Source organism: Salarias fasciatus, chromosome 9, assembly GCF_902148845.1.
Source record: "Salarias fasciatus chromosome 9, fSalaFa1.1, whole genome shotgun sequence".
NCBI classification, from domain to species: Eukaryota; Metazoa; Chordata; class Actinopteri; order Blenniiformes; family Blenniidae; genus Salarias; species Salarias fasciatus.
Window position 1 is genome coordinate 6646872 of NC_043753.1, and position 25275 is coordinate 6672146.

Consider the following 25275-nt stretch of genomic DNA (forward strand, 5'->3'; position numbering starts at 1 on the left):
ATGTAAACTTATGAAGATCTCTGTTCTCTGGATGAATGAATGAATGTTTTTGATGAATGGATGAAGTCCTTCACCCAGCAAGTCCCTCACGGCCGCCATGAGAGCTCCACCCAGCCGCAACGCACGACGCAACCAGGTACACACACACACACACACACACACACACACACACACACACACACACACACACACTTTGACAGCGACTGAAGGTTTCTGCTAGCCTAGCTTTAGCATTCAGAGGAAACTTCCTGAACAGTCGGCGTCTCTGTCCTCTCGTCTCTGTCTCACCTTGTTTCCTTGTTTCCTGTCCTCGTTTCACCGTGTTTCGTTTATTTCATCCTCAGTTCCTCCTCTCCTCACCTCCTCTCCTTGCTCCCTCTCCTTGTCTCCTCATGTTGAGCCTCATCACTGTGCTTCTGCTCTCCCGTCATGCACTGCAGCATTCCATGTGTCGTCACCACTTCCTGTGGTTTAAACAGGAAAAGGGAAGTTCTGCTTCTGTGTGTGTGTGTGTGTGTGTGTGTGTGTGTGTGTTTGTGTGTGTGTGTGTGTGTGTGTGTGTGTGTGTGTGTGTGTGTGTGGTGTGTGTGTGTGTGTGTGTGTGTGTGTGTGTGTGTGTGTGTGTGTGTGTGTGTGTGTGTGTTCCCTGAAGAACGGCCGTCCTCACGTAGCTCCTCCAGGACTGGTTTCATTGTCGCGATCCGGCAGAGCGGCCAGTTTCCTCCACAGCTCTGTGCGACTCTGACACGTTTAAAGCACAGCTCCGAGGCTCCGTTTGCACCATTCCCACTGAAAACACAACACTAGCCTGGAGTTTTAGGTTCACTTTGCATGAGAACAGGAGTTTTCTGTAACGAAAGCACAAAAACAACACACTTTCCTCTAGAAACACCTTGCAAATGGGATCTGAATGACTACAGTTGATTATCGTCTCAAAAAAAAAAAGGAAAATGTAAAAATCTCTGTAGTAACTTTCTTCTGGATATCAGTTCATGTGGGAAAGATTCTCAACCTGTGTGTACAAGGGGCTTTTTATTCCTGTATAAATCTGAATGAAGCCTCTAAAAGGACCGTGTAAAAACGGCTAAAAAACTTTGTTCAGATTTTAGTTTGAATCCGATTAGACTCCGGGTTTATTCTGCTTTGGAAGCAGAATTATATGTAAACTTGGCGACATTATTCCAAGTTGGCGGCTGGATCGACTCGTACGGAGACGATTTATTTAACGGGAGTTTTAGAAGAATTGGGATATAATGAAGCGGATCGACGGGTGCTTAACAACTCAGACATTTTCAGATCTGTACCGTCAAAGTTAACCCAGACAGAAAGACAAGAAAAACGGGCGGTTTACTTCCTGGAGGCATCACCAGATCACGGCCGCCCCGTCCAATCAGAACGCTTCGTTTTTCTCGTGTAAACACCAAGCTCATGAATCTAATTCTGAGTTGAAAACACCATGTGACCACACTCAGTGTCGCGATCACAAAAAAAACCGGAAACTGCTGCTGAAGTTCTGTGTTTTCGGGGTTGTTTGCGTTCAGGACACCAAAGACGACGGCTCCTCTTACATCTGCCCGCTCTGCGACAAGAACTGCCAGACGCAGCACCAGCTGACCATGCACATCCGACAGGTAGGCCCGGCGGCGAGCGCCTCACCCCCGTTAATGTTAATGAGCACACCCGAGACCGTGCGTGCGTGTGTGTGTGTGTGTGTGTCCGCCGCAGCACAACGCCGACACCGGAGCCACCGACCACTCGTGCAGCATCTGCGGGAAGTGCCTGAGCTCGGCCTCGTCGCTGGACCGACACATGCTGGTGCACAGCGGCGAGCGGCCCTACAAGTGCACCATCTGCTCCCAGACCTTCACCACCAACGGGAACATGCACAGGTGCTGCACACGTGCACGCACACACACACACACACACACACATTTTTGCACTTTTGTTAAAAAATTCTTCTGCACATGCTCAGTAGAAGGTAAACAACAACAATGTTGTGAGTGTGTGTGTGTGTTGGTTTCATGACATAAACAGCCAACAGCGCCAACTCGACATCGTTTTCAGTGCTTCTGGTGTTTCCATGGCGACAGACGTCTGTTTCAGACGTGTTGCAGTGTAAATGTGGAACTTTTCTGAAGCAAAAATGCCAAAAAACGATGTGTTTTCTCCGGAAATGTCGTGTAAACGAGTTACTGCAGTGACACACAAAGTGACGACAGCAGGACAGGGAGGCTGGAGGGAAGAGGACTGGAGGAACAGGAAGCTTTTTATATCAGTCTGGCCAATCAGAGGAGAGATGGGGCTCTCAGAGTTTTGTATGTTAGCCATATTTATGACACACACACACACACACACACACACACTCAGGGAAAACTCGAGTGGAGGAAGTTAGCGTTTAACTCGATCCTCAGTCAACCGTGATGGTTTGGGGGGGGTCTGTGCACAGGAAGTGGGAAGATGACTTTAAGACTAACCCACCCCCATCTCCCACACACACACACATTATCAGTGACATCTCTCCTCCACCATCACACCCTGTGTGTGTGTGTGTGTGTTCTTGTTTCCATGTGAAACTGTCGTAGAAGATAAAGTTCATTTGATATAAAAGCAGAACCAACAGGTTTGAAGCTGTGTGAATGGTGTGTCGTTGGTGTGTGTTTGTCTGAAGTGTGTGTGTGTGTGTGTGTGTGTGTGTGAGCATCCTGATGTGGCGCGCAGCGGCAGTCGGAGACAGAAAGACCAATGTTTGTGCTGTTGTGTGTGTGGATGGTATGAGGAGCTGTGGGCAGGAAGGAATGACTGGAGGCTGACAGACACACAAAGATCTTTCCCCAGCGTGTCTTCCTCTGTGTGAGAGAGGAGAGGAGAGGAGAGGAGGAGGAGGAGGAGGGATTTCACATGAAGCTTTACTGGTTCAGCTCTGCATCCCTTCTTTTCCTACTTTCGGTCTCTCTGTGATTGTTTTTCTAGTTTCTGTCCTTCTGCAGTTTGTTTCTTTTAGTCGTTAGTTTCTCTTGTCGTTTGTTCCTTTTTGCAGTTTCTCTTTGTCGTTACTTTCTGTTTCTTATGTTGTTCTTTCCAGTGACTTTCTGTTTCACTGCGACTTTCTGATTTGTCTGACTTTGTGTAGCTCAGAGGTTGTTTTGTGTCTTCTAGTTGTTACTGGGTTTGTTTCTGTTCTGAGTCTGAAGACTGTAAACAAACATGAGCCTGAGACTGTGTTCGATGAAATGAGAATCTGCAGTGAGGAGGTGATTGCCTGCTCCTCCTCCTCCTCCTCCTCCTCCTCCCGTCTTCCTGTAAGCAGAGCAGTAAGTCGGCGGTCCGGTTTGTCGAGTCTGAGCAGCTTGTTTCAGCTGCACCGACGCCTCCAGTTCCCGCCTTCTGTTCCCGCCACGGAGCGACTCCGAGAGGGGAGGAGGAGGAAGAGGAGGAGTGGTTCCTCATCCTTTCATCTCCTTGTTTCTTCATCATTCCTTCACGTGTCCTTGTCTCCTCTGCTTGTTTCCTTCCTTCATCTCCATGTCACCTGGTCTCCTTCCCTTGTCTTCTCTCTTTATTTGTCATCGGGTTCAGTGTTTATCTGTGTTTTGAGTTTGAGTTGTCCTGATACACTCAGTTGAGCAGCTGTTTGCGACACACACACACACACACACACTCACACTCACACTCACACTCACACTCAGGATTGTGTGTCTGCTGACTCGGTGTGTTTCCTGCTCTCTGATTGGCCGGCTCGGCGGACACGGTGCACTTTGAACTGGACTTTGTTCCCGCTGTAGCCCCTCCCCCTGCCGCGCTGCGATTGGCCGGCGGCCGGCTTCCCTTCAGCTGCTGACTGAGTGTGTGAGGACCTCTTATGGGCGTCCAGCCTGCTGCCTGTCAGCTCTATTAATAGATAAGAGGGGCACCTCCTCTTGACTCCTCCTGCTGCTCCTCCTCTCATCACCTGCAGGGTTTCCCCCCAAGAAAAATCTAGATTTTACCTTTTTATCTGCATTTGTCCCTCAGTGAAATCACTAAAATCCTCTTGAATAAGAGGGAGAAGAGTTTGTTTTTCTGTTTTAAGTGCAGCTCTGCTCTGATGCCGGTAGAGTTTGTAAACAGTGAAGTCGATGTCTTTATGTCCTCAGCTTGTCTTCCAGTTGTCTCTTTTCATTGTCTCACTGTTTCCTACTGTAGTCACCTTGTCTCATCTCCTTGTCTCCTTGCCTCTTTTCCTCGTCTCCTTTCTTTCTCACCTCGTCTCCTGGTGTCCTTGTCTCCTCACCTCGTCTCCTCATCTCCTTGTCTCCTCCTCACCTCCTCTACTCCTCACCTCGTCTCCTTGTATCCTTGTCTTCTCCTTACCTCGTCTCCTCCTCACCTCGTCTCCTCCTCACCTCATCTCCTTGTCTCCTCCTCGCTTTCTCACCTCGTCTCCTTGTGTCCTTGTCTCCTCACCTCGTCTCCTTGTCTCCTCCTCGCTTCGTCTCATCCTCACCTCATCTCCTCTCCTCTGGTGGTCTGTAATTTGACACCTGTGCGTCCTCGACATGAAACGGCCTTTCAGGTCCCTGTCAGGTGTTTTTGACTCCGCCTCCTCCTTGTTACCCAGAATTCCCTGCAGGTGTCCCCCGGTGAACGCCTTTGTTTTGTCCACCTCCGTGCAGACACATGAAGATCCACGAGAAGGACCCGAACAGCGGCCTGCTGCCCGTCAGCCCGCCGTCGCCCACCAAGCGCCGCCGTCCGTCCGTCAAGCGGCGGCAGGGCCCCGAGGAGGAGAACGGCGAGGAGCCGCCCAGTAAGAAGGTAGGAGTCCCGCCTCCCGGCGCCGCCCGCTCAGGGTTGGACCTCGGCGGCGTTGACGGTGCGGTGTCGCGTCGGTTGCAGGGCCTGGACGACACGGCGGGCGAGGACGCGGCGGCGGCGGTGCGCGGGTCGGAGGAGGAGCTGCTGCCCTGCCCCATCTGCTTCAAGACCTGCAGCTCCAGGCTGGATCTGGACGCCCACATGGACTCCCACCCCGACACGGCGCTGAGGTACGGAGCGCAAAACAAACACACCTCACTGCTGCTCCATGTTATTAATGCTGGACACAACGGTTTTTAAGTCCTATCTTGACATTTTTCCTCGAAATGTTGACATATGGCGTAAATTCTGTTTTTTTTCTCTTAAAGTTTTATTACAAATACAGTTCTGGGTTAAAAGTCAGAAACGAACTTCAAGTCAGACACTTTTATTAAACTCCAGCTGCACAAATAAACATTCATTCTACTGGAAAATGGTGGCAAAAGTGGTGTGATGAAAAAAAAAATCCATGTTTTATGGCAAAATCAATTTAGTTGAGGGAGGAAACAGAGATCAGAGCAGTGAAATGACTCCACAGTTATGAACTGACGTCGTCAAATCCAGATGTTTTGCTGCAAATAAATTTACATGAAAAAGAAACATGTTCAAATTAGGTACAGTCTCAAAATCATGACAACTTCAGACTTTGTTTCCTGGTGCAGAAAAGCTGAGAATGCAGCAATAACTCAACTGTATGCAGTGTATGTCCCGGGTTTGGCCCTCGGACCTTATGTTTGACAGCGTTTGACGTGTGGTCACCACACTGCTGAGGCTGCCGCAGTGCAAACATCAACACCTGGTCACTTCACTTCTCAGAGTTTGAGGTTTCCGGATGTCGGGGGAAGGAAGGAGCTGGATGATGGAAGGAGTAGAGAGGAGAGAGGGATGAGTGGAGGAAAAGTAAGAAAAGAGGGATGGAAGGAGGTCAGCAGGCAGCGCTGAGCTCGTTATGGAGGAGGGAGAATATTTAGCTGTAAATCCGCTAATCAGCCGGTAAGAGGATCGAGTGGCTGCAGGGAGGGATGGAGAGAGGAGGGGAGGGATGCAAGACGGAAGGATGGAGGGATGGATGGATGAAGAGAGGTGTAAAGGATACAGGGATGGACGGAGTGAGGGATGGAGAGGAAGGAAGGAATGGCTGCTGGAGGATGGATAAAGACACTGAACTGAAAGCTCCTGAAAGGTTTAGTTTGGTTTACAGGTTTCAGATGTTTAGATCTTATCACTACAGTGAAGATCTGTCTCTCCATCGCTCCATCACTCCATCGCTCCATCACTCCATCACTCCATCAGTTTACTGATTAGTTTACTGATGTCAGTATAAAGAGACGGTGATCCTTCAGCCTCATACTGCATCCACACGGCGCCCTTTAAAAGAAAATCTCCTCAGAGCTCGGTTGTAGCTGAAGGTGATTATTAGAAGAAAAAAACATCTTCCGCAGTGGAGAAGCTGACCAGCGAGCTGCAGCCTGTAATACCACTCTCAACCACCAGGTGGTGCAGTGAGTCAGTCTCCTTCCCAGAACTCCTCCCTTTCATAAAGGAGCTCCAGTGTGTGGGTGACTGGTTCAGATAGCTAATAGATCAGTTAGGATAAGAAATGAGGGCGGTGGGGGGGTTTTGTGGGGGAAGTGCGGTGGGATAGGGGAGGGGGGGGGGGGGGGGGGGGGGGGGGGGGGGGGCAGTGGAGGTCAGTGGGGGTCGGGGGTCTGAGTGATGGATGAGGAGAGCTCAACAAGTGCTGCTTGTCCACATATGGTCCCCCAACCCCTAAAAAAAAAATACTCTGGCAGCGTGTTGGAGGGGATTACACACACACACACACACACACACACACACACACACACACACACACACACACACACACACACGCAGTGTGATAAGAGTGTGTGACTGCAGCAGACACTGAGCAGCTGTCCCCTCAGCGCTTAACAAGAGTCGGACCAACGTGGGTTTAACACGCGCACACACACACACACACACACACACACACACACACACACACACACACACACACCTGACACCTCATTAAAAGCTGAAATTATTCAGTGTTGATTTTTGTCTCCAGGTTTTTTTCTCCATCACTCTGAGAACATGAAATTAAAGCTTTCAGATGTATTGAAGGAGAAATGTCTCCACCTGCTGGTCACTATCGGAAGTGCTTTTATTAAGTGTGATGGAAACCATTTAAAAAAATCTAAAACGAGGAGAACTTCAATATTTTAACCTGTTTTTATTCCAGTCAAGAATAATGAAAACAATCCCAGTAGAATCAGGTCTCTATTGACAGAACTTACTTCTCTTTTGGTACATTTTTTAAATCCAACAACATAAATTTACCGTTTAATATTCTGTTTGCAATTTTTGTGGATATTTTCCTGATCATACTAACAAACTACATCTTTTTGGTTCTTTCTATGTTTCTGTTTCATGTTTTCAGTTGTAAGATCTTTTCTATTAATTTATTCATCTATTATTTAACCTTTTAAAAGTCATTTGCTTTTCACACAATCTCAGTTGCATATTTTATATTTGACCTTTTTATTTATTTCACTTTCTTTTACATTTGTCTGAATGTTTTTCTTTTAAATTAATGTTTTTAATTTGATTGTTTTCTTTTCATTTCTGTTCATTTCAATATTTACTGATACTTTTATTTATTTCATCATTCCTTCATCTTGGTTTGGTAGACGTCTCTGCTCCTTATTCATTCGTTTGTTTGTTGTTGTTTTGTTTCGTTTTGTCTTTGTTTGTCTGCGTCTCTGTCTCTCTCTCTCCTCCTCCTCCGGCAGGTGTGATTTCTGCTGCCTGTCTTTCCGGACTCACCGCGGTCTGCTGCGCCACAATGCGGCGGTCCATAAGCTCCTCCCCCAGGACCCCAGCGGGCGGCCCTTCATCCAGAACAACCCGTCCATCCCGCCCGGCTTCAACGACCTGGCCTTCATCGACTTCTCCTGCAAGAAGTTCTCCCACATCGCCCAGGTGAGGCGTACGGCTCTCAGACGACGAAGACGACTGAGCGTCTCCTGAAAACCAGACGACTTACCTTCTTCTTCTTCTTCTTCTTCTTCTTCTTCTTCTTCTTCTCCTCCTCCTCGTTGCAGGTCTGGTGTGAGACCAACCTGCGGCGCTGCATCAGCAAGTTCCACCGCTTCGTGTGCGACGGCTGTGACAAGGCCTTCCCTCTGCGCTCCGCCCTGGATCTACACAAGACCTCCCAGCATGCCTCCTCCTCCTCCCCCGAGGAGAAGGAGGCGCAGGAGGACGGAGGAGGGGAGGAGGAGGAGGAGGCTCCGCCCCCCGAGCAGGAGGACTTCCTGCAGGCGTTCGGCCTCCAGCACGTCTCCAAGGTAACCGGACAAACGTCCCGTCTGATCTGTAGGAATCCAGGAGTTTTAGCTTGAAGCTGAGCTGATCGTGTTTGGGATCTTTTGCTTCCAGGTGAAATCTGGACCCACGGACGACGAGATCCACCAGGCCCACCTGGACAGCATCAGGGTGATCCAGGTGGAGCCGCCCTCCTCCAGCCTGCCGCAGGAGCCGGCGTCGGCCTACCTGTCGGGCGGCCTGGGCCTGACCCTGGGGGTGGGCCTGGGGGTGGGGGTGGGGATGGGCGGCCTGGCGGCGCTCAGCATCCCCCTGCTGGAGGCGTCGGGCTCCGCCCTGCAGGGCCTGACGCAGCGCGACGCCCTCAGCCTGCTGTCGCTGCAGCCCTTCCAGACCGGCTTCCTGCTGCAGCCCGACGGCGGCGCCGCGCCCTCCGGCGCCAAGCCGGGCGAGGCGGGCGGCGCCGGCGTCATGGAGCTGGCCGACATCCAGCAGATCCTCAAGGTGGCGGCCGCGGCGCCCAATCAGATGGGGCTGCCGCCTCTGGCCAAAGCCCCCGGGTTCGGCGGGGGTCAAGGTGGGTCAGACGAGCCCGGCGGTCACTCTGACCTGTCCGCCGTTCGTCCTCTGACCTCAGGATGTATCCGTGTCTCCGGGCTTCCAGGTGCCGTCCAGAAGGCGATGCCTCCCCTGAAGCCCAAGCCTCCCATCAGCCCCCGCTCCAGCCTGGCGGCGACCACGCCCCCTCCCCTGCAGAGCTCCCAGCAGGCCTCGCTGGGCTGCATCAGCCCCAGCCTGCCGCCGCCCACCCCCTCGCTCTTCAAGACGCCGTCTTCCTCCTCCTCCTCCTCGTCCTCCTCCTCGTCCTCGGCCGGGAACGCCGAGTGCATGGGCGACGCCCACACGCCGCTGTCCGACTCCCCGCCGGCCGCCACCACGGCGGTGCACGAGGAGGCGGGGCTTAGCGGGAGGAAGCCGGGACCCAAAGCGGGGAACGCCAACGCGGGCTCGGCGAAGGGCTCCTTCCCGTGCCGCTTCTGCGACCAGGTGTTCGCCTTCTCCGGCGTCCTGCAGGCGCACATGCGCTTCCACCTCGGCATCCTCCCCCACCAGTGCAACATCTGCGACTACGTGGCGCCGGACAAGGCCACGCTCATCCGGCACCTGCGCACGCACAGCGGCGAGCGGCCGTACGTGTGCCGCGTGTGCCACTACCCGTTCACCGTCAAGGCCAACTGCGAGCGCCACCTCAGGAAGAAGCACGCCAAGACGTCCAGGAAGGACATCGAGAAGAACATCAAGTACGTCACCTCCACCGTCACCGCCGCCATCGCCGCCCCGCCCGCCACCACGCAGGAGCTGGAGGCGGCCGGCGCCGGCGCCGAGACCACCTGCCGCTTCTGCGGCGAGGACCTGAAGACGTACCGCGCCCTGCAGATCCACCTGCGCACGCACAACGGCTGCCAGCGGAAGCCCTTCGAGTGCCGGCGCTGCGGCGCCGCCTTCCTCGCCAAGCGCAACTGCATCCACCACCTGCTGAAGCAGCACCCCGAGGTGCAGGAGCGGGAGATCGAGGAGCACATCGCCACGCTGCTGCCCGCCGCCGCCGCCGCCGCCCGCTCCGCCCCGGCGGCGCTGAACGGCCTCGGCTCGCCGCCGGTGGCGGTGAAGGTGGAGGAGCCGGGCGCCGTGGGTTACCCCGCAGAGCTGGACCAGCCGCTCGACTTCTCCGCCAAGGGCCGCGGCGGCGCCGGCGCCCCGGCGGCGTCCCTGGGGGTGAAACTGGAGAGCATGTCCCCGACCCTGGACTGCGCGGCGCCGGACCAGCCCATCGACCTGTCCGTCCCCAGCAAGCGGCAGCGGCGGGACGCCGACGTCAAGACGGAGCACCAGCCGCCGGCGCTGGCCCCGCCCAAGGAGGAGAAGGCGGCGAGCGGCCCGCCCCCGCTGCACCCCCACCCCCAGCTGGGCTGCTACCAGCTGCCGCCCGGCTCCACCCCTCCCCCCGCCTCCCGGGCGCAGCGCCTCAAACCGCTGCTGCCCAAACCCGCCGCCGCCTCCTCGTCCTCGCCGTCCTCCGCCCTGAAGGAGCTGCCGCCGCTGGCCTCCATCGCTCAGATCATCCACTCTGTGTCCGGAGCGCCCGACCTGCTGAAGAGAGACGCCGCCTCGCTGGAGGCCAGACCCCTCCCCCTCTCCACCGCCGCCTCGCACGCCGACGCCCCCGCCGACGCCTCCGGGGCCCCCGCGGCGCCTGAGCCTCAGAGCGAGGACGCCGCAGACGGAACGTCCAGGTAAACCCCGAGACATCACCTCCTCCTGCCCCTCCCCCTCCCTCTCCTCCTCCTCACTCCCTCCTCTCTGCCCCCACAGGCGGAGGCCCAAGAAGAAGGCCCCCTCCCTCCCCTTGAAGGAGAAGCTGCTGGGCTCCTCCATCGACCTGGAGTCCAGCGGCGAGTTCGCCAGCGTGGAGAAGATGCTGGCGACCACCGACGCCAACAAGTTCAGCCCCTTCCTGCAGAGCGCCGAGCTGACGGCCAAGAGAGGTGAGGGGGGGGGGGGCTCCTGGAGGAGGTGCAGGGACGAGGGAATACTTGAAAGATCTGCAGATTTTCACATCTGATTGGAAATGTCTGAAACAGATGACGAAAATCCAGTAAAATAGAGATAACTGACATGATTTTGTGTGTCCAGACGGAGGAGGTGCAGCAGGAGCGGAGGAGAAGGAGGGAGGAGTGAAGGAAGAAGGGAAAACGGCGACGGTTGCCACGGCGATGAGCGGGACTCCGCCCAACAAAGGAAAGAAGAACGCCTACTCCAACTCGGTGCAGAAGATGACCTGTCCCTTCTGCCCCCGGGTGTTCCCCTGGGCCAGCTCGCTGCAGAGACACATGCTCACACACACCGGTAAACACACGTGCACACACACACACGCGCGCGCACGCACGCACACACACGTTGTACGTCCCGCTGACTCCCCGTCGCTCCGCCTGCAGGCCAGAAGCCGTTTCCCTGTCCGCGCTGCGACGCCTTCTTCTCCACCAAGTCCAACTGCGAGCGCCACCTGCTGCGCAAGCACGGCGTGACGCACCGGACGCTGCGCCGCAACGGCGCCATCGCCAAGAAGGACGGCGAGGAGGGCTCACCCGAGAGCGCCGGTAAACAAATGCGCTTCAACTCCACACTTCAAGAGTTTAGTCATTTCTGGTGTTTTAAAAGAACAGACAAGTGGAAAAGTTGTTTTAGAGAAACTCGACCGCTGTTTGTTTTCTCAGTCCTGTGGTGGCCTCTTTGGGGGTCCCGGACCTCACGTTGAGAACCTGTTTCCTGTCTTTCAGAGAGCCAATCAGAGACGGAGGTCGCAGCAGACGCTCAGGAGCAACTCGGCTTCTCACCTGCGGAATCAGGCCCCGCCCACCCCACGGATAGCCCCGCCCCCTGTGCACCCGCCCCCTCTAGCCCCGCCCACAAAGCAAGCCCAGGTCAGAAGCAGGAAGAGAAACGAAGCATTTCATTTCAAACACAATGTCAGCTTTTGCTTTGAGTGTAACTTAAATGAATTCCGATTCTCTGAATTCTTCAGTTAGATCACAGGACTTTCGTCTGGCACATGTTTGTCCTACTTTTAGCATTTCTGTTTGCATAAAACGTTCACATCCTCTACGTAGAGCTGCCAGTCGGATCCCGACGGTGGCGCCTGATGTGCCGTGTGAGGAGACAACAGCTGGTTTGTGGCCGATCAGTTTTCTGACTGAACAGTTCTGTGCTGCAGGATCCAGTCCGGCTTCAGAGCCGCAGGAGGACGAGGAGCAGCAGGAGGAGCAGGAGGCGGAGACCACCGAGCAGCCCGACCAGCAGGGGGCGCCACAGGAGGGAAAACAGCCCCCACAGAGCAACAAGGTACCTCATGGTGACACAGTGTGCAGCCAGGTTACCGGGGAGACACACGGGGCGCAATGAAGTTACCATGGAGACCAAAGGTGTTCTCCTCAGTTGTCATGGAGATGTGAAAGAACCTGCAGAGCAGCGGTTCAGGCCAGAAGAGCTTCAGAGTCATAAAATACCTTCAGCCGTAACTTAGAAATGACAGCGTGAGGAAGTGTTGAATTTTCAGATTCCTGCTTCTCCTTCAGAACAGCGTTGCTTGACGTTGTTCGTGTTGCTCCGTGTTCAGGTCGACAGCACAGACGACGACGACTGTCACAGCAACAAGAGTCTGGACTTGAACTTCGGCAAGAAGCTGATCGACTTCAAGCTCTCCACCTCCTCGTCTGCCTCCGGTCAGGAGGAGCAGCCCGGCCAGCCGGCGCCGTCGTCCTCCTGCTCGCCCTCGACGCCCCCTCCCTCCGCCTCCACCCCCCCGGCAGAGAGCCCGGAGGACAAGGAGCAGGAGAAGCCCGCCTCCTCTCCCCCCTCCTCTCTGGCCAAGCCGGCCGAGTACAAACACACCTGCCGGATTTGCCAGAAGTGCTTCCGCTACGCCACCACCCTCGCCCGCCACCTGAGGGCGCACCTCACCGAGCCTCCTGCGCCGGAGGAGGAGGAGAAGGAGAGCAAACCGGCGGAGGAGGAGGGAGAGGAGGCGGAGGCGGAGGACGGGCTCGCCAAGGGAGGTGAGAGCGAGGCGGGGGAGAGCGGGGAGTCGGAGGACGACGACGGCGAGAAGGAGAAGGAGGAGCGGAGCGACGAGGAGGCGTCGGAACCAAAGAGCAGCGAGGGAGGAGAGGCGGCGGGGGGACGGGTGGACAAGAGGAAGAAGATCTGCAACGTCTGCGGGAAAAGATTCTGGTCCCTGCAAGACCTGACCAGACACACCCGCTCACACACAGGTAACACACACACACACACTTTAGAGCTGGTCCTGGTCAGAGCGGAGGGTTTTCAGCCTCTCTGGTCTCGGTTCCTCCGCCAGGCGAGCGGCCGTACCAGTGCCAGACCTGCGAGCGGACCTTCACCCTGAAGCACAGCCTGGTCCGCCACCAGAGGATCCACCTCAAGCCCCGCGGCGCCTCCGACGACGCCAGCGAGGACGGAGACTCCTGCACCCCGACGCCCACCTCCACCTGCCCGCCCTCCGAGAACGAGAGCGACAGCGGGAGCGCCGCCAAGGACGAGGGCGAGGGTCCGCCGGACGAGCCGGGCGACGGGGAACCGAACGCAGCGGATCCCGACCCGCCGACCGCCGTCGCCTCCGAGCCGGACGCCAAGGACAAAGAAGACGACTCTGCGGCGCCGCAGCAGACTGATTCGAATCCCAGCAACCAAGCTACTGACACAAAGACGACTACTGGCGCCGGCTCCGGCTCCTCAGCCAGCAACCCGGAATCCGCCGATTCAGACGCCTCCAAAGACCCCGCCCCCTCCTCCCGCCCCCCGCCAGAGGAGGCTCCGCCCCCCGCGGACGGCTTCATCCAAGGGCTGCTGGAGATTCACGCCAAACCGCCTCTGGAGCACCTGCTAGCCAACGGAGAGTCGCCTCTGGTGGGGGCGGACTGAGCCAAACGCCAGCGGAGGAGGAGAAAGACGAAAACCTCGTTTTCTTGAAGTGCCTTACTACTAGTCCTGCTTCGAAGAGATGCTTCTTTTTTTTTTTTGCTATATCTTTATCTGCATTACGATGGAGGACGGATCTGATTTTTATAGCTTTTTATGATGACAATGATTTACTGTTTTTTTTTTTTTTTTTTTTGTGCGGGGAATCTATATTTGAGCAATAAAGAGAATAAAGATACAATTTATAGTTGTTTGAGAATCGATGATCAACGTGGCGGAGGCTGCCGGACGAGCGCAGAGACCGAGTCGAGCCGTCGGCGCCTCCATCCTTCTGTATTTAAATCACTGCTGCGCTGCGGGAGCAGGACGCCGGGCGGCTCGGGGACTCGAGCGAGCCACGCCTCTGGGATGAAAGCGACGGTCGGCTCTCTCTCGCTCTCTCTCTCTTGATCTCTGGCAGCGGTCGAAGACGAAACCTCTCTCGATTTTTCTTTTGTAACTGGAAAACGTCTCGGAACCGAAACGCCGCCGCGCTCCGCGGACACACGAAACAAACCCCGACGGACAAGTGGAAGTCCCACACCTGAGTGAAAACCAACTCTGGAAAGGGCAGAAAAAAGTGTTTGTGTTCTCCATGTTGGGTGTGTGTGTTTTTTTTTTTTGTTGTTGTTTTGTTTTTTAAACCAATCACACTATTGATCCCTTCCTTGGACAGACGGCGCCCTCCGCGGCGCTCGGCGTGTTAATAATTTGTCGTTCATAATCATTCTCAGTTGATTCCATGTGTGTGCGGAGAGGTGAGTGTTTCCTGTTTCTCTGCATGTGTGCGAACATCAGACTTTGAGGTGTCGGGAGGGTGATTCTTGTGTTTTGTGGATTTTTTTTTTTTGATAACTGAACAAATCAAGTTGTGTTTTTTTGTATTTGTTGTTGTACATGTGGAGTGAATGCGTGTGACTCCTCCCTGTCTCTCCTCGGGGGCGGATGAAAGTGTGCTAACGTATGCTAACAGCACTAAAACCTGACCCGGGTTCAGTTTACCTCAACCTCTGTATTTTAACCGCAGCCGTCGGGCGGCAGATGCGCGACTCTGTAAATCCAGCGTCTTCCTGAGCAGCGACACTTTGCACACCTGGTTTCCACTGTGGGCCAAATGCGAGCTCGCCGGGGCTAACTCAGCTGCCGAGCTTCACCGTCTGCCTTGACTGAGACGGTGAACTCGTTCCCAACACGTCTTGCACAGCAGCCCAGACCGAGCCGGGTCGCGCTCGGCGGCGGCTCACAGACGGCAGACATTGTCATGAAAGGATGATCAATCACTACCTGATAGCTAACATGGAGGCTAGCTAAGGTTAACCTAACCAGAGAATTGGACATCTACTGCAATCATCAAGAAGAAAACGGCCACTGCTAGCTTTGAATGAACTTCCTGTAACATCCAGCTGTCAATAGGTTGGTTCACTTGATCCAGTTAGTTTCCTGGAGTCCGCAGAATTAACCTTTTGAACTAACCAGCAAGGGTTAAGTGGGCAGACTGGATGATATGAGCGGCGTAGCAGATAATGACCTTATGTTGTTCAGTGCGTTGCAGCTAGCTCTGCTGCTAGCTGGAGCTAGCTGGTTCAGAGATGAATTAGCAGTGTTAAATGTGATCAGTTCTAATCAATATCGAGACTTTAGCGTGGCTGACCCTGAGCTATCTATAACCACATGCTAGCTACTGTAGTTTGCCTTAAAAGTTAGCATCTTTACAGTATTATGAGAGCATGTTGAGTTAGCCCTGGACTGCTTCACTTCTTTGTCGCTATTTTTTTTTTCTTTCTATTTGAAGACTCGTCCCTCTTTCTAGAGCTAAATCAGCTGTTTGGAGGCTCCACAGGCGGAGATGTGGCTTTGAAGACAATCAGAGAAACGGTTGGATGATTTGTAGACGGAGCGAGGAGCAGGGAGGAGTGGAGCAAAGGCAGGATTAGGTTGGAGCAGGTGTGAAGGGCGAACTTCAGCTCACTTCACCCGCCTCAACAACAGAGGAGTTGTAGATCTCATATCTCACCACCAGAGGGAGAGCTGTTTCCTTCACCAAGATGAAAATATCTTTTTTTTTTTTTTAATTAAATCAAGCAACCTCATAGCAAGTTGAACCTCAGCGGCTCATAGCAGAACTGTGCGGCGACGCCGGCGTGTCGAGCAGCCCGACGCGCCGCGGCCGTAAACCGTCACTAACAACCTCCCAGATTACTACTAATGCTAACGACTAGCACAGACTAACGGCAGAGAGGAGCTACTTCAGGCGACTCTGTGAATCTCAAAGAGCTGCGGTTTCAAACTACAGTGTCGGCACGGAAGGAGTGTGTTCAAAACAACAACGGAAATATGTGAAAGGAATGAAGCTGGCAAAGTGGCGTCATGGCTTTACCTGTGGCTGAAGAAGAAAAGTTAAAAAAAAAAAATCTGTTTTTTATTCTTTCAACAAGGGCATTATGTGATTAAAAAGAAAATTACTTTAAATTTCAGTGTCTGCCACACCAAATACTTCCGTTGGTTTCGAACTTCGGAGTTTAGAAATGAACCATGACTTGGCCAAGCTAATCCAAGAAAGTTAGCCGTCTAGTTAGCAGCTAGCTTAAAACTTTGCCCAGTAACGTTTCGTGTTGAGCCACAAGAATAATTTGTCACAGTCAGTCAAATTTTAAACAAAGGTTTGGATTAATTTAGTGGAATTGGCCAATTCACACTCCTGTCCTGCTTTTTGGCGGGAAAACTTAGCAATCCTAGCTGATGGAAATCCTTTGCAAAAGATGCTAAAACTTTTTTTTTTTTCTGCAGAAAAGGAACAAATCGGACGTAAAAATAAATTTGAAGTGACTAATTTTGATATTTTCAAAAAATGTTTCATGAAGAAACTTGACCTTTTTGTCTGAACTGACGTTCTGTTTCGTTAGCGCTCTCTGGCGTCCGTTAGCTCTCTGTCGACTGTGTGTGTGTGTGTGTGTGTGTGTATGGGTGTGTGCACAGCCATTTCTGAATACTGGACTTCCATTCGAATGCACACGGACTGTTTTTAAATGTATTTATTTGGAGCCCAGGCGTGTGTTAGCATTCGCGTGCTAGCGTGTTTGGGTGTGTGTTAGCGTTAGCGTGCTAGCGTGTTTGGGTGTGTGGCGTCTGTGACGACTTGAGAAGAAGCCATGTATTAAAGTGAATCAACGCTTCACGGTTTGGATGACTAGCAATAAGAACCCTTCTGAATCCAAAAGCTTTATGTAGATCTCCTGTATATGAGACGGTCTGGGTCTGTTGTTTTTCTTTTCTTTTTTGTTTTTGTTTTTTCTTTATGACATATAAATGCGTATTAAACTGTGAAAAATCCATGTGTTCAGTTAAAGGGTGACTTTTAGATTAGTTTTTTTTTTTTGCATGTTAATCTAATTTGTTCAGTTATGAATGATTTCTCCTTTCTTCATCACTTTTACACATATATATAAATATATAAATATAAGAATATATATAATCTCGCTCTCAGGGTCTTTCTCAAATCCATTATTCAAAATTCTTGGGTGTTATTTCCTGAGTTGCTACTTGTCCTGATGACTTTGTTTCCCCTTTATTAATGATTCAGAACTGTCAATCACTACATTTAGCACTTGACTGTGAACTCATCGTCCTCTTTACATCGTGGCCTATCACATGAAATTAACACACACACACACACACACACATACATGCTGGACCTCAATCACAAAGCATTAACACACAATCATGTGGAAACCCAGTTTCTTTCTTCTTTTCTGTGGTTGCTCTGTTTCTGCTGCCCCCTGCTGTTCGCCCCACATGACAGCGTTTCACCAAGTCAAGAGATGTAAGCCTGTTCTGTATCCAACCCAGTAAGAAAAAGCAATAAAGATTATATCGAGGAAGGACTGAATGGCTTTTTTCTCATTTTTTGAGGATTTTTTTAATATTATATAGCCTTACCTCATTAATAAAGTGGAGGTTAATATTTTTTTTCATTGTTCACACCAATGGTCTTACAATAGCCTTACCAGGGAATTGAAGTCAAAATTGTTAAAAAAAAAAAAAAAGTTTTTCAAATTTTTACTCACCGATGGCCTTACCTTCCTAATAAAGTGAAAATTATGAAAAAAAAATGTTTTTTTCATTTTTCACTCACCGATGGTCTTACTATAGCCTTACCGCATTAATAAAGTGGAAATCATGAAAAAATATTTTTTTCAATTTACACTCACTGATGATCTGACTATAGCCTTACCTCCCTAATGAAGTGGAAATTATAAAAAAAAAAAAAAAAAAATCATTTTTCAGTCACCGATGGGCTTGCTACAGCCTTACCAACCAACTAAAGTGAAAATTGTAAAAAATCTTTTTTTTTTCAAAATTTCTGTCACCGATGGTCTTACCTCATTGATAAAGTGGAAATTATGAAAAATTGTTTTTTTATATTTTTTGTCACCGATGGCCTTACCTCATTAATAAAGTGGAAGTTATAAATTTTTTTTTTTTTCATTTTTCACTCAACGATGGTCTTACTATATAACCTAACCGCAATAATGGAATAGAAATTATGAAAAAAGAAAAAATGTTTTTCAATTTTCACTCACTGATGGCCTTACCTCATTAATAAAGTGGAAGTCATTCATATTTTTTTTCATTTTTCACTCACTGATGGTCTTACCTCACCAATCAATTAAAGTGAAAATTCACCAATTCACCAATGGTCTTACTATAGCCTTACCTCCCTAATGAAGTTATGAAGTTATGAAAATCAATCATTTTTCAGTCAAATCATTTTTCAGTCACCGATGGTCTTACTATAGCCTTACCTCATTGATAAAGTGGAAATTATATATATATAAAAAAATTCTATTTTTTTTTCACCAATGGTCCTACTCACTGATGGCCTTACCTCATTAATAAAGTGGGAGTTATTAATATTTTTTTTCATTTTTCACTCACCGATGGTCTTACTATAGCCTTACCAACGAATTAAAGTAAAAATTGTAAAAAAAAAACCAATTTCTTTAAAAATTTCACTCATCGATGGTCTTACTAGCCTTACCTCCCTAATGAAGTTTAAATTATGAATTTTTTTTTTTCAATTTTCACTCAGCGATGGTCTTACTATAGGCTTACCAATGAATTCAAGTCAAAATTGTTAAAAAAAAATAAAGTTTTTTCAAATTTTCAGTCACCTATGGTCTTACTTTTAGCCTTACCTTCCGAATGAATCTGAAATTATGAAAAAAAAAATTTTTTTCCATTTTTCACTCACCGATGGTCTTACTACAGGCTTACCAATGAATTCGTCATTGATAAAATGAAAAGTTTGAAACATTTTTCTTTTTTGCATTTTTCTCTAACGGATGGTCTTACTATAGCTTTACGACATTAAGAAAGTGGAAACTATGAAAAAAAATTATTTCACTCACTGATGGTCTTCCTATAGCCTTACCGCATTAATAAAGAGGAAATTTTGAAAAAAAATCTTTTTTCATTTTTCACTCAACGATGGTCTTCCTATAGCCTCACCTCATTAATAAAGTGGAAAGTTTGAACAAAAATTTTTTTTTGCATTTTTCTCTCGCCAATAATCTTACAACAGCCTTACCACATTAATAAAGTGGAAATTATGAAAATATTTTTTTTTTCATTTTTCACTCACCGATGGTCTTACTGTCGCCTTACCAACGAATTAAAGTGAAAATTCTAAAGAACAATTTCTTTCAAAATTTCACTCACTGATTATCTAACTACAGCCTTACTGCATTAATAAAGTGGAATTTTTTTTTTTTTCATTTTTCACACACAGATGGTCTTACTATAGCCTTACCAATGAATCAAAGTCAAAATTGTAAAAAACAAAAACACAAAAAAAAAGTTTTCAAATTTTCTGTCACCAATGGTCTGACTATAGCCTTACCTCATTAAGAAATGGAAATTATGAAAAATGTTTTTTTTCTATTTTTTTGTCACCCGTGGTCTTACATTATGAATTAAGTGGAAATTATGAAAAACAAATTTTTTTTTTCTATTTTTCACCCACCGGTGGTCAAACTACAGCCTTATCAATGAATTGAAGTCAAAATTGTAAAAAAAAAAATTTTTTCAAATCTTGTCACGGATGGTCTTACTAAAGCCTTACCTCATTAATAAATTTGGAAATTTAATTTTTTTTTCAGTTTTCACTCATCGATGGTCTCACTCTAGCCTTGCCTCATTAATAAAGAGGAAAGTATAAACACTTTGTTTTGTCAATTGTCACTCACCAATGGTCTCACTACTGCCTTTCATAAAAAAACAAACTTGGAAGACGGAGACACAGTAGGCAAAACAGAAGAAGAACAAAAACAACAACTCAGATGTAACTGGAGTGCAGACTCACATTTAATTCACTGTGGACGAACTAAAACACCGCATGTAAATGTTAGAAAACAAAGGTTAGTTTAATCTTTAACTGAACAATTTCAGATCAATTTCATCTTTTCAGTGACATTCAACAGAATTTTTAAACAAATGACTCAAAGTCTTATGAGCAGCTCGTTCAACTCCACATGGTCCTAAAGACATATTAAATTAACAGGTTAGATTGGCACGCACGCACACACGCACACGCGCGCGCGCACGCACACACACACACACACACACACACACACACACAGAATGATTTGATCTCCATCACACAGTGGAAGGTTTCATCAGGGCCTGATCTCCAAACAGTTGCTTGAAGTGAACCACGTGTTCCTCGCAGTGCTCACCTGCACACACGCGCGCGCGCACACACACACACACACACACACACACACACACACACACACACACGCACACAGTAAATCAATCACATGCAATTTAAAATCGGTGTTAAAATAATTAGTGTTACTTTGTGTGTGTGTGTGTGTGTGTGTGTGTGCTCACCGGGGTTGAAGCTGGGGCTTCCCCTCAGCCTCTGGTTCCTCTGCTGGAACGACCTGAACACGGTGTAGAACAGCATCTGGTCCCCCGTCTGTCTCGCAGCGTCCAGGAACTTCCGGGCAGAAACGTTGTCATGGCCGCCTGCTCAGAGGGAGTCGGGTCACTTTCAGGAGGCTCGGGTAACTGAGACTAAAGATTTGGAGTTTCCAGATTAAAGTTCCTACCAACGCTGCGGATGAACCGCAGAGCTCCCAGAACCTGCTGCTTGGACAGCAGAACCTCTACGATCTCATCGTTGGCCGTCGACAGACGCTGAAACAAACATGTGGAGACGTCGACACTTTGAGCAACATGAACTGAACTCAAAACAAAACGGTTTAACTTTTATTTTAAATTCCCCTCCAGTGAAAAACATCTGTAAAGGATAAAAACAAAGTTTCTGATCTGATGTGAACAGAAGAGTCCTGAGCATGCTAATGCTAAATGTTAGCCAGCATTAATAGCAGCTTTTAGCATGTTTAGCTTTGATGCTAATGCTACATTCTCTCACTAAGTTGGCTTTCAGTTAATTCAAGAGTGAGACCCCTAGTGGACACTTGAGGAACAGCAGCATGTCTGTGTGTGTGTGTGTGTGTGTGTGTGTGTGTGTGTGTGTATGTGTGTTTACACACCTTCAACATGTCCAGAGACAGCTGGTGTGCAGGAGGATAGGTGCTCTCCAAGGACAGAAGCAAACAGGCCTGAGAGACAAAGACAGTGAGTCCTGGAGGAGGAGGAGGATGAAGAGGAGGATGAAGAGGAGGATGAAGAGGAGGATGAAGCCTGACCAGGGGTTTGGAGTCACTGAGGACGTGGTACTGCAGGAACTGATGAAGCATGTAGAACAGGTTGTGCTGAACCAGGGTTTTGATCACCAGCTCGTAGAGGTAGTGCTGCAACAGAAGACCGGTCAGCGGAACCGTCTGAGGCCGAAGACCTGGGCGGGTCCTGGACTGACCTGCACGGTGATCTGGTGCTGGTTCAGGGACCGGATGTACTCCATGAGGACCGCGATGACGAACTTATGAGAGACGCCCTGAAAGACACCAAACACTTCAAATACTGGACTCACATGACGTGGAGCGACAGGGTTCTGCACCCAAACGGCTTTCAAGCCCATCAGTTCTGGATCAGACCAGTTCTTGTGGTGTGTGTGTGTGTGTGTGTGTGTGTGTGTGTGTACCTTCTTCTCGGTGAACGACGACAGAACGTGAGTGTACATGTCGGACTGGTCGATGACTGCCTGCGTTCTGACGGGACGTTTCTGGGCGGCGCTGCCTCGACTCGGACCAGACTCCATGGCCTGTGGGCGGGTCCAGAATGAAGCAGGGATGTGTGTGTGTGTGTGTGTGTGTGTTCTCCGGAGAAGCGAGTTCTCACCAGCGTGTAGCTCTGCTCCGCCTCCAGGTACTCTTTGTACACCTGGTTCAGTTTGTCGAAGACCGTCGCTACAACAGGAAGACTTCCCTTCTCTCCACCTTCCAGAACTGGAACGGACAGAAGAGCAGAACCGGAGAACGTCAGCTCCGCCGTTCTCCCGGTTCCACAAAAACCCAGAGAAGGAAGAGACGCACTCTGGGAGCACACGGACAGGATCACCATCTTGCAGTCTCTCCTCCGTAGCAGGAAGTCCATCAGCTTTCCTTTGTCCTGCAGCAGGTTGACTGTCGGAGGAAGCTTCACCTGAAGGTACCACAGGTAACCTGAGGACACAGGAGAACACGGGGAACCTGAACGCATCGTTGTTGCATTTAATGAAGACCCTAACCGACTGACTGACTAACTACCTGAGCAGAACGTGTGTGTTCGTTCTACACACCTTCACTGGCGCTGATGATGATGTCGGGCTGGAAGACGCTCCAGGAGGAAGAGTCTGCAGCAGAACGCTGAGGAGGAACAACTCACAACACAGAGAGGGAAGCAGAGCAGGCCGGAGAGTGAAGGATACAGAGCTGACAGGGAACCGGAGGCTGGGACGGAACCACCGCCGGACCTGCAGAGAACGCCGTCAGACCGCCGCTCGGAGGACACGCCCGGGCGCGCTCGTTTACCTGACAGGGGCATCCTGTAGGGGTGGATGGAGCGGGCGGGCAGGACGGGCTGGTGTGTGTTCACCGCACAGTCGGGCTCCTTCAGCCTGATGTCGAAGATCAACGACGTCTGACGGAGAACGGGGGGAATCAAACACTCCTCGCTGACGTCAAGCCCAACCCCCCCCCCCCCCCATCGTTAGCTCCGCCCACCTGAGAGCTCTGGTGATGGACCACCACCAGGTTGTCCACCATGTTCAGGGCGAACTTCCCCGTCGTGTTCAGCTTCAGCACGTGACTCTTCTTACACGCTCCCTCCCTGGACGGCGGCAGGGAAACAGCGGCTTGACGAACCCGACGAACCCAACAACCCCGACAAACCCAACAAACCCGATAAACCCAACAACCCCAACAAACCCGACAAACCCGACAAACCCAACAAACCCGACAAACTCGATGAACCCGATGAACCCAACAAACCCGACGAACCCGACAAACCCAACAACCCCAACAAACCCGATAAACCCGATAAACCCGACGAACCCGATCGGGTTAAAGCTACGGTTCTGACTCCACGCCGGCTTTACCTGGGGAGATGGTAGAGAACCACCTCCGCACTCGGGCTGTTGGCCGTTCTGGAGTGATGCTTCAGGTACATGACGTACAACTGGCCGTAACTACACACACACACACACACACACACAATAAAGAATCATACACACATTTCAAATACATTGAGAACCCAGACACTGTTGGCATGTAGCTCCTGCTAAAAGGTCCGTTGGTTCAGAGAACAGCACAAAGGTGAGTGGCGGGACTTACATGGTTGCCATGGCGATGTCTCTCTCCGACAGGCTGAGTTTGGCGGGTTTGGGGACGACCGGCAGCTCGATCTCGAACTTGGACATCTTGGACATGGTCCCGTTCTGAAAGAACCGGGCGAACGGTCAAGAGCACTGCGACACGTCTGTCTTCTGTTCAGGAACCGGAGAGGAAACTGGAAGACGCCGTCCTGGTTTGGCCTCAACCTGATTGGCCGACAGCTGTTTCATCTTTACCCGGTCCTGTTCCAATCACACTTTGCCAGGGGTTAAAGCTTCTGGAATATAAAGTGGAGGTTCTCTCACCCTGAAGGCGAAGGGCTGCAGGACGTTGCCCTGCACCGTGGTGGACAGCAGGATGACGGCCGTCTCCGGACAGTACTGGTACCAGTTCACGTTGATGCTCTGGCTCTTCAGCAGCTTCAGGCTGCGTTTGTCTGGAAACACCTGAACGCACCACGCAGAGATTCAGGACGAGAGACGTAGAACGAAAGCATTTTCTGAAGGTCTGACACCTGAAACACAGATAGGCTCGTTCACCTGGTAGAACTCGATTCCCTGGTCGGTGATGAAGACGATCTCGTTCCAGTTGGTCCAACAGAAACCCAGAACGCTTGCATTTTTCGTCTGAGGAGGAGAAAAACATTGTACCACCACAGTCGGACTGGAATCCGTCAGGAACCTGGAGATGTCGTACTTTGCACTCCTGCGTGAACTCGGTGTGCGGGTAGTCGGGGATGAAGTTGATGAAATCCTGGAAACAGAATGAGGAGTGAGAACTTTCACCACTGAGTCCGGGCCGATCCACTTCCTGCTCTGAACTCACCACAGACTTGGAAGTTCTCTGAACCGCCAGGATTTTATTCCCGATGGAGAACTTGATGCACTTCACCTCTCCTTTGTCGTCCATCCTGAGGAAGAGCGACCCATCATTTTTACTTTATATCTTCAACATATGGAAAGACATGAGAGATTTACACTTTTATTGTTGTAAAAATTTTCTCACACAGCTGGACGTACCTGAAGGCAACACTACTCTTGTCATCTGGACCTTTAACCACAACACCGGTGGCTCCACCTGAACGCACCGCAAACACCTGAACACAACCACACACACACGATCAGTGGTTCAATCGCAGTGTTTTGGATTAGCTGGTTTCCATGCTATCTGGTGACCGACAGATGTTGAAAAACTCAGCCGAAACTTCAAGTTCTTCCAGCGAACGTGGGTTACCAGCGGTTACAGTAAACGTTTCAGTTTCGTCCTTTATGCGAGCCTCAGTTTATCACCTGCTGTCACCAGCGTGTGTTCACAGAAATCAGTCACCAGTTAACACGGGAACCAGTTAATCCGAAACACCGGTTGAACTCTCCCTCCACATAAATATTCCGTACTTTTAACAAATTATCAGCTTCTCTAACTTTGTAACTTTAACGTCCGGTTGAACACTTAGCAGACTTTATATCCTCTTTGGTTTAATACGCTGACAAAGTTTGTTTAGAAGGTAGAACTGGGAGTGTGTTGACGCTGTCGTTAGCCTGTTAGCCGCTAGCAGCTAGCCACCTGCTTGTTAGCCTCGTCGAAGAAGACATTGTTGACGCTGGACGCGTGCTCGAACTGCACCGGGTCCTCGCTCAGCTCCAGGTAGTGTTCCCCGCTCATCCTCACGCTGCAGCCCGGCGGCTGGGCCGCTGTTCCCCCGCTGGACTGGCTGTCAGAGAGCCGCGGAGCTGCGGATGAGGAGGGGCGGAGGACCGGAGCTCCGGCAGCCGGATGTCACGAGACAGCTGCGGACTCCTTCACA

At 50.5% G+C, this 25275-nt stretch overlaps 2 protein-coding genes across 4 annotated transcripts in view; one reads left to right on the plus strand and one right to left on the minus strand.

The window, feature by feature from the left end:
* The window catches only part of rreb1a (ras responsive element binding protein 1a), a 49632-nt gene extending 31842 nt beyond the window's left edge, over nt 1–17790 (plus strand). For both annotated transcript variants that reach the window (XM_030099013.1, XM_030099014.1), the window contains exons 5-20: nt 67–136; nt 1542–1631; nt 1726–1889; nt 4653–4794; nt 4876–5024; nt 7626–7815; nt 7938–8183; nt 8275–8737; nt 8825–10454; nt 10534–10706; nt 10855–11067; nt 11157–11318; nt 11499–11642; nt 11933–12060; nt 12335–12989; nt 13073–17790. In XM_030099013.1, the coding sequence (XP_029954873.1) occupies nt 67–136; nt 1542–1631; nt 1726–1889; nt 4653–4794; nt 4876–5024; nt 7626–7815; nt 7938–8183; nt 8275–8737; nt 8825–10454; nt 10534–10706; nt 10855–11067; nt 11157–11318; nt 11499–11642; nt 11933–12060; nt 12335–12989; nt 13073–13656 (5203 nt within the window). In that variant the 3' untranslated portion in view covers nt 13657–17790. The remainder of the gene's footprint in view (nt 1–66; nt 137–1541; nt 1632–1725; nt 1890–4652; nt 4795–4875; nt 5025–7625; nt 7816–7937; nt 8184–8274; nt 8738–8824; nt 10455–10533; nt 10707–10854; nt 11068–11156; nt 11319–11498; nt 11643–11932; nt 12061–12334; nt 12990–13072) is intronic.
* Nucleotides 17791–20039: 2249 nt separating this feature from the next.
* On the minus strand, nt 20040–25238 carry rmc1 (regulator of MON1-CCZ1). Of its 2 annotated transcripts, XM_030099032.1 has the most exons (22): nt 25035–25238; nt 24491–24567; nt 24297–24381; nt 24168–24224; nt 24011–24097; nt 23777–23917; nt 23472–23575; nt 23237–23326; nt 22863–22968; nt 22671–22779; nt 22568–22612; nt 22439–22492; nt 22194–22322; nt 22000–22106; nt 21803–21922; nt 21578–21655; nt 21408–21512; nt 21252–21320; nt 20805–20892; nt 20584–20721; nt 20315–20426; nt 20040–20260 (listed from the first exon to the last, which is right to left on the minus strand). In XM_030099032.1, the coding sequence occupies exons 1-21, from the start codon at nt 25131–25133 to the stop codon at nt 20347–20349; spliced, it is 1968 nt and encodes a 655-aa protein (XP_029954892.1). In that variant the 5' UTR covers nt 25134–25238; the 3' UTR covers nt 20040–20260; nt 20315–20346. The 2 variants fall into 2 exon arrangements, with proteins under 2 accessions (XP_029954892.1, XP_029954891.1); XM_030099031.1 differs by having other exon boundaries at nt 20040–20426.
* Nucleotides 25239–25275: the final 37 nt, after the last annotated feature.